Source organism: Stegastes partitus, unplaced genomic scaffold (genome assembly GCF_000690725.1).
Source record: "Stegastes partitus isolate 25-593 unplaced genomic scaffold, Stegastes_partitus-1.0.2 Scaffold625, whole genome shotgun sequence".
NCBI classification, from domain to species: domain Eukaryota; kingdom Metazoa; phylum Chordata; class Actinopteri; family Pomacentridae; genus Stegastes; species Stegastes partitus.
The window spans coordinates 76,561-85,143 of NW_007578356.1; the positions used below are offsets into that span (position 1 = coordinate 76,561).

Consider the following 8,583-nt stretch of genomic DNA (forward strand, 5'->3'; position numbering starts at 1 on the left):
CTAACAGCACAGAAGCACCGCCGCCAACATCCATTACGCACATTTTAACATCTCAAACTGAATATTGATTTACTGCAGGTGTAGCTCTCATTTCCCGTCTAATGTGTTATTCCACAGCAACGTATGATTATTTACCGTCATTATCACAGAAACGCTGCCGAACCACCAAATGTGCTGTAGGTTAGTCATGAGGGGATAATCTTGCATTTTCTCACCGTGATTTATGATCATTACTCTAAAATGACCCTCTGTGTTTCCAGGTAATGACTGTGGCCCTCAGGGTTCAGTTTAACGTAAATTAGGCTTAAAGTGAGTAGAAACTGGCTTAGTTTCAGCACTAATTACTGATTACACCACAAAAAAACAGTTTCTGCTTCCAGACAAAACCATACAGAATGGGATCATTTACCATTCTGGTTTACACTAATTAAACTCCATGCCTAAAGTGAAAATACATATTATCAACCTACTGGTTCCCTCTGATTTTCATTTCATGTTCCAGCATGCTAATATCCATCCTCTTTATTTGTACGCTTTGATTTCAAGGACTTCTTCATGTGTTTTTCAGGCCTTTTGATTCGATTTTCGATAGCAGGAAAGAGGACTTTATTCCATCCTTGAGTCCAAATCACTCAATAAAGAGCAGCAGCCGCCTGTTGGAAAAATATCAGCAAAATGATAAAAATGAGAGACATTAAATCTGTTTTCCGGCTGTCTTTCTTCTTCTGCAGGCGTATCGATGCCTATTCCGGTGATCGGCCTCCACAACGAGGACAAGGTCTTTGTCAACGGCAGCTGTGTCCTCAACGAGGAGCGCTTCATGCTGATTGGCTCCTTTGTGGCCTTCTTCATTCCGCTGGTCATCATGGTGGTGACGTACTGCCTCACCATACAGGTAGGACACGACGCTTCAGAGAACAGACACCGACTGAACTAGTTTAATGTTAAAGAAAGCCTAATGAGTTTAAACATTAGGCTTAGGTTCCTACAATTTAATTTATTGCAGGAAATTACTTCACTAATTTTAATATTAAGATTCACCTGGTACATAACTGAGGTTCACTCAAGGCACTTTTTGGCACCTAGATGTTCTGTCAGATCCCGTACACATTGATTATTTCTTAACTCTTTGTCATGAGCAAGATCTGGGACTTGGTAAACGTTCGCTCTTCTTCAGCTACAGTTTAACAGGAAAAGCACCACTCCCAGCACTAAACACAACGCAGTGTTGGCTGCTTTATCCTGTCTGTGTTTTCTACAGATTGAGAATTTACTTGCAGTATCAGGCGGTGCAGCGTGACTGTTGTGTGTGCAGATACTCCTGCAGTTCAGGGGCGGAGAGAGCCACAATTTAACAGATGTTACCGAAACATCTCACGTGTAGAACATCAGCGGACGCTACGGTTTACTAACGTTCCTTAAACGCCTCACATGTAGATGCCAGCTGAGTGCAGAGAAGCCTCTAGACTCCACAGAGTTACTGCAGTGCATGTATCTCTGTTAGGAAGTTTAAAAATAGTGAAATAAGGAGTTCTAATGTCAGATTTTTCCTTGGTTGAATCGTTGTAATTATTTCATGTACCACAGATGACAGACCTGTCACATGTCAGATGCACTATTGATAATGTTTGGTAGCACTTGACAGATTCTCTGGAGCCCTGAAGCTTCAGACTCTGCAAAATTAGACATGAACAAATGAACAAAGGTTTTCTACCGGAACACATTCCTGTATTCTGTAAAAAAAAAATTTTGTTGTTGTTTTACTTCTTTTTTCTTCTTCTCTCCACCCTCATCCCTCCAGGTGCTCCAGAGGCAGGCCACAGTCTTCCTGCACGAGGCAAAGACTTCTTCCCAGCAGCCTTTGCACACACCAGCAATGTCAAACACACTGCAGCCTCCACCCAGCACCTTCCAGATTCCTCAGATCAACACGCTCGCTCCTTCAGACTCACAAGGTAAACACTGGCTGCGGCTAAAGCAGCAGAAACCTCCTTATTGTGACAGAAAAATCAGCCGTTACTGTGAAACCGAGGAATTTAATTGTAATATGAAGTTATTTGTGAAGCTCAGGTAAAGTTAAATGGAGGGTAGAATGTGCTTTATGTTGGTGTTTTATGTTGTTTTCTTTTCCTGGACGTTTCAATCAGTTTAAAAGCATTAAACCCACCACAAATTAAACCAAGACGAGCCACAAAACAGATTGATGGCTTGGCTGTTTCCACTAGTCGGAGAGTGGACTGAATGCTTACCGTCCGACGGTTGCATATTTTAATTTCAATTCTCATAATGAAGCATTCCTCCACCGCCAACAGTTCACTCTGTGCTCCGTCTATACGCTTCCTCTGGATCACTCTCACAACACTTGTTGTTATTGGTCCTGTTCACATGCTGCTTTCAGTTTAAATTGCCATCAGGATAAGAGGAGCATGGAGGTGCCTTTTTAACTTAAGCGCTTTGTCTTTTAAAAAGAATACCAGGGATAGAAAACACTGAACCGACTATGCTTTAAATCCCTTCCCTAATGTGGAGTCACCGCTTAGCAGCTGTAAATAGACGCAACAGGCATCGAGTTGATGGTGCGCACGGAGCTTTTTTAGCCTTTCATTTTCTAGCCTTGTGTCCATTAGTTTGTGACTTACTAAAAGCCTGGTGTTCACATTCAGCACATGCACTGTGTAGGATTTCCTCATTGTGTGGAAATCCGTCCTGGATGCTGTTATGTAAGAGAGAAGGCTAATGCTAGCAGCTGCCTTCTGCTCTTTATTGGGTTTAAAGAAGTTTGCGCTCCAACAAACTCCAACCGACATGACCCAAGCTCGTGTTAAGGTGCATGTTCTCACCTTAAACACCTAAAAGTTGACACTGTTTACTTCATTAATCTGTTAAAGTGAAAGCATTCAATCATTCAGACATTCAACAGAGATGGAGGGCGCCATGGCAACGGCTTAATATCTGTCACACACAGGACTGGACAGTATATAATGCATAATGATGTAGTTTATTTATGATTTCCTAAATGCTGAAAATCCTGCCCATGTGTGACGATAATCTCACACTACTTTGCTAACAGTAAAATAAAAACCTCCTGACAGCTGTGATGGAGATCAGGAGGAAAACGGCTGCAGAACGAATGATTTACCTGCAGCTGATCAACTGTTGCTCACAGCCATGAGAACCTGATCGATCCTGTCTCCATTTCAGGGATAATTAATCATTTTAAAGTCACTGCCGTTGGTCCACATGCATCGATCTGCATAAACGTCCGCTGCTGCCGGACGCTGCAAACGTTTAATAAACTCAGAGAAAAGATTCCTACAGTTTCTCAAACCAGTTCAGTCTGAGCTTACATGTTGTAATATTTACAACACTAGGACTAAGAAACTTTACAAGACCAAAGCATCTTCACTCCCATGTCGTCGATGTGGATCACCAGGTGGTCAGTGTGCTGACTTTTTGTTTCCATGCAGCCTTAGCTTCAATATTTTAGCAAGTTATGAAGTATGTAATCATCAAGTGCGTATTTAAAACCTAATTTACAAGATTCCAAGATGGATTCCCTGATGGCTAGAAACAAGAAGACTGATGTTTGTGTGCTTCACTCTGAAATCAGGACCCATGGATGTATGTAAATGCGTATGTGTTGTGTTAACGCTTGGCGGGGATGCAACAGGACGGAGGGCAAGACTTCGCCAAAAAGCAATTTCTCCAGCACTGAATTGCCCCGATGAGTGAGGCAAAAAAAGCAAACTGTATGTCAGCTATTTCACTAACAGCATACTGGGGCTGTCAGCAGCTATCTGATCTGATCGGGTTGGGCAGCACATGGACGGCTGGTTCCGTATGCCAGGCCAAGCTTCTCCAGCAGAGATAAAGCTGCAAGTCTTTATCCATGTTTCCACATTATCTTCTATCTATCCCAGACACAGAGAAGTAATAATGGAACCTCCGCCTCGTGTTTTCAGCTCTCCTCCTCCCTGCAAAATATCAGCAGCCCTGTTAGCAGAAAATCTGGCACGCCTTCCTGGTTGTGGTGGAGGCAGCAGTTTTCTTGGCAACAAAGCTGGAAGGAGTCATGACAACACACACGAATCCAGTTCTTGAGTTTGGCACCTCACAGCTGACATCTTCACCGTTGTTTTTATTTTGCCCCTCCCGCAGAGTTGAAGCCGCCGCCCCCTCAGAGCAGGAGAAACACCCTGAGCTGCCTGAAAGGTGCCGAGCCCAGCATGCTGCTCAGCGCCTCCACCTCAGACAGCATCAGCATCATTCCCAGCTCCGAGGTGGCGTCGCAGCTCAGCTCGCCAGCCGCCGGGCCGGGCCGGAGCGACACGTCGGGTTGCCACGGGCGACGGGGGATGATGCAGGCCATAAAAAACGAGAGGCGGGCCTCAAAGGTGAGGATGAAGAGGATCGCTGTCAAAAAGTCTCATGTCTGTAGTGTTTTCTTACAGGTTCTTCGTGCAGCATTCAGAACTAGAAGTCAGTAGAACACCAGCAAAAAGGCGTTTCTGTTATTCGTTTGCCCAGGTGCTTGTAAAACGACAATCAGAAGACAAATTGGAGACAGAGGTGAAGGTGAAGGTGATTTTGAGCTGGACCAAAAGACACTCTGAGGGGGGGATTTATGCATCTATTTATGCGTGCACAGTCAGACCTTCCTCCTCTTTTCACTTTCAATTCCAACCAGAAGAGTTATCTACACGAGAGACAAAATAATAATCCAGACACAGCAGTTAACCCACGCTAGTATTATTAAATACATTAAAAAGCCGTCAGGTAACGTTATCTTCACCTGCTGCCGTCCGTTCCGCTCCATGTACGTCTGTTTCCACTCTCCGTCAGACCGGAGTGAAGTAATGCTGGAAAACAAACACACCAGGACTGAAGTGGAACAGACATTAGCAAAGATGGACGAGCAGAGGAGAGCCTCAAAACAGCACAAGAGCTTCTCACACTGAGCTAAAATAGAAGAAGTGCACGTGAAGGAGGTAAATAACATCGATGAAATACTTGTTATTTAAATTTTATGGGTTTTTAGGGCACTAACAGAATGCCGGACTGCACTTAAACTTCTCCAGAGCCGTGTGGGAGGCCACTCTGTCTGCTTTAAGTGCAGGTGGGGGGGAGACGCTAACATGCAAAACATGCAGCTGGTGAAACATAGAACAGCTCTGATTACAACACGAGGACTTCAGTCTCTGCTGAGGAGTCCACAAAAAAACTTTATAGTTGTTTGCTGTTATGTTAATGCTGTATGTGTGGGTACAACATTGCATATTGCAACCTGGAAGAGCAGCTTAAACGCAGCTAAAACACGCTGGTTTAACTTGCTTCTTGCTGCAGAGACGTAGAGGTGCACGCCAGGTACATGACATCACTGTTGGCATGGCAACAGGTGACATAGAAACTTAGTCAGTCATGCATCACATCTAAAACCTTCAGTCCAGGGTTTGTGGAGAACTTTTCAGAAAAATTGTTTGTTAAATTTTAAAGTTATGGAGGAATGTGAAGGCATCAGTGCTAAAACTCAGGTCTGATTGCAGCACTTTGTTCAGAACATTTCAAACATTATTGCCTGTTATCCTTGAGTGTTGAGGGTTTTTTTTGCATCTTGAGCATTTCTTGGACGCTTCAGAAGTTTGCCGTTATATTCCCAGTTGCTGTGTCTCAGTTGCTTCCATCTTCAGTTCTGACAAACCAATCACAAACGAGGAAATGTCGCTGCAGACACCAGATTTAAAACTCCGGTTTCCTGTGAAATCCAGAGAGATTACCCGTCACCGATTGGCCCAAACAGAATTGTGTGACCTCGTTTGGTAAAAGCTTGAATGCAGCAGACGTTCATTTATATGTAAAACTCCCGCACTCCAGCGTAACAGTGGCGGCTTTGTTGTCGGAAGCTTTAAAAACCCGGAGCCGCTTCCCTCCTCGGCGTCTGAAACGAAGCCCAGGTCAGCAGACACTTTCAACAGAGAGGCTCTTTGAAATCAGGAGCAGCACATTAGTCAGTATTATTATCACAGGTCAGGAAATCGGCTCGGCCTCCACAGGCTTGTTCTCACCTCCGTCTTTTATCAGCAGCGTCCTCTAACAGCACAGAAGCACCGCCGCCAACATCCATTACGCACATTTTAACATCTCAAACTGAATATTGATTTACTGCAGGTGTAGCTCTCATTTCCTGTCTAATGTGTTATTCTACAGCAACGTATGATTATTTACCGTCATTATCATAAACATAGCGGTATGCACATTAGGACACAGGCTAATGTGCGAGCGACCAAATGTGCTTTAAGTGAGTCATGAGGGGATATTCTTGCATTTTCTCGCCGTGATTTATGGTTATTACTCTGAAATGTGTTCCCAGATAATGCCTGTGTGGCCCTGAAGGTTTCATTTAAAGTAAATTAGGCTTAAAGTAAGTAGAAACTAGCTCAGTTTCCACCCTAATTGATAATTATGCTTTTTTTTTTTCTTCTGGCCAGACCATGTTTGACATAATAAGGCCTAATAGAGTTGTTTCAGCTCAAGTGTTGGCAAATAGTTGTTTAATTACAGATTCAGCTCACACTCTTGGCAAAACTAAGAAACGTTTGGTCTCATTCTGGCTCTGTGTTGGGCTCCACCAGCTTCAGAGAAAAGCATCAGCTCCTCAGCTGGTAAATGCACAACTCTGTTTACCAGCTAGTTGCTAAGTTTGCTACTGAGGAGGTCGTAAAACAAAGAGTTCATCTGAGCGAATCATCTGAAACAAACATGATGACGGCACGAGAGCTTCAATAATTAATCAGTTAAACTATTAGTTGTCTGATTTCAGCTTCTTAAACGTGAATGTTTTCTGGTTTCTTTCCTCCTCTATGATCGTAAAGTCAATGATTAAACACATTTGAGGACGTTTTCTTGAGCTTTTGGAAATGCTGCTCAGCATTTTTCACCATTTTCTGAAATTTTATCGACCAAACAATTCATCAATTATCATAGAAATTAATAAACAGACTGATGGACAGTGAAGTGAGCTGAACCGTAACAACTAAGCAAGACGCTAAAATGCCCCATAAAACTAAAGAAACTGCGATAGTTCTGAGTTGCTTTATCAACTTGTGAACAACACACATACTCTGTCTAGATAAAGAAATTGATGAGTGCAGCTTTGAAAATACATCTATTTTTTGCAATGCAGAAGTTTCTTGCAAACAGAGTAAGCACACATCCGATGTCTGTTATCGTCGTCTGTGAGGTTATCACCGAACAGATTTCCGTCGTCTCTCCTTGAGGACCAAGAATGGAGTGTTTTTCTCAGGAACTCCCAGCTGTTTCCTCACAGCCAGTTTCAAATGTCTCCTCTGAAATATTTAGAAGAGCTCATGTTATCAAATCCAGCCAGGCACTTTGAGCAGCGTCAAAAAGCTTCAAGTGCTGCCGGAGTCACAGAGCGCTCGCAGGGCGCCCAGCAGTGGCTCCGGCGAATTCAAATTCATTTTGGATGAAGACCAAAGCACTCTTATACCTGTATCAAAAATTCAAATCCTGGTCTAAGTGGTGCAATCACAGGGACGCTGCAAAACATGAATCTACATATGATGCCTGCGTTTCAGGTAGAGATCATTCAAGAGCTTTAGCCACTTGAAAACATTAATAATTATGTTTTTACTGAATGGAAAAGAGCGTTTGTGTTTCCCTTCTCCTTTTCTTACTCTTTCCTTGTTTCCTTCTGTTTCATTTCCCGTCCTCTTCTCCTCTCTCTCGCCCTTCAGGTCCTGGGAATTGTCTTCTTTCTCTTCCTCATCATGTGGTGTCCCTTCTTCATCACCAATGTCACCTCCGTCTTGTGCCGCGACTCCTGCAACGAGTCGCTGCTCCACGACCTGCTCAACGTCTTCGTCTGGGTGGGCTACATCTCCTCCGGGGTCAACCCTCTGGTCTACACCCTCTTCAATAAGACCTACAGGAGGGCCTTCTCCAGCTACATCAGGTGCCAGTACAAAGTCGGGGCCAACGCAGCCGGACAGAGTTGCAAAACCCTCCTGGTCCCCCCTCCGTGCCCGTCGCACGCCGTCACGCCTCTTCTGATGGGCGGCCACGGGAAGGCGGGGGTGGACCGCAACAGTAACTGTCGCAATGGCGGCCGGGGGGACAACGGGAGGCTGACGGTGGACCCAGAGGACACGACAGATGACGGGACACAAATAGGAATAGCGTCACAGAGCCTCTCAGAGTGCCACAACATCGGGATACTTTCAGAAACGGAGCCGGAAACGGAGCTGGAGCAGGAGCTGTCCCTCATCAGCTACAGTCCTGCCTCCAGAGAACACACCAGCAGCGTGTGACTGTGAGCTTCTCGTCCTTTTACGTCTCCTTTCTAACCAGCAGGCGCTGGACCGAGCAGCGCTTCGACCGGCTGGTGCTCGGAGCCTGCAGCCTCTTCACTGGTTTCCACTGTAAACCTGTAGTGGGGACTCTTATTGTGAAAGGACCGGTCTCGTCTGAAGAGCCTTTTCTCCACACAGAAGTGCACTACTTACACCAACGTGGAAAGAAACCAGGAGAGTTAACCTCAAGGGTGTGAAGTGGGATTTTCCACTG

The 8,583-nt window shown here is 44.7% G+C and overlaps 1 protein-coding gene across 1 annotated transcript in view; it reads left to right on the plus strand.

Annotated features, from left to right (window-relative positions):
• Positions 1 to 8,327, plus strand: part of htr2cl1 (5-hydroxytryptamine (serotonin) receptor 2C, G protein-coupled-like 1) — a 34,056-nt gene extending 25,729 nt beyond the window's left edge. Inside the window, exons 2-5 of the mRNA XM_008289603.1 lie at positions 732 to 895; positions 1,802 to 1,955; positions 4,159 to 4,394; positions 7,755 to 8,327. Coding sequence (XP_008287825.1) covers positions 732 to 895; positions 1,802 to 1,955; positions 4,159 to 4,394; positions 7,755 to 8,327 — 1,127 coding nt within the window. The remainder of the gene's footprint in view (positions 1 to 731; positions 896 to 1,801; positions 1,956 to 4,158; positions 4,395 to 7,754) is intronic.
• The last annotated feature ends 256 nt before the right edge of the window (positions 8,328 to 8,583 follow it).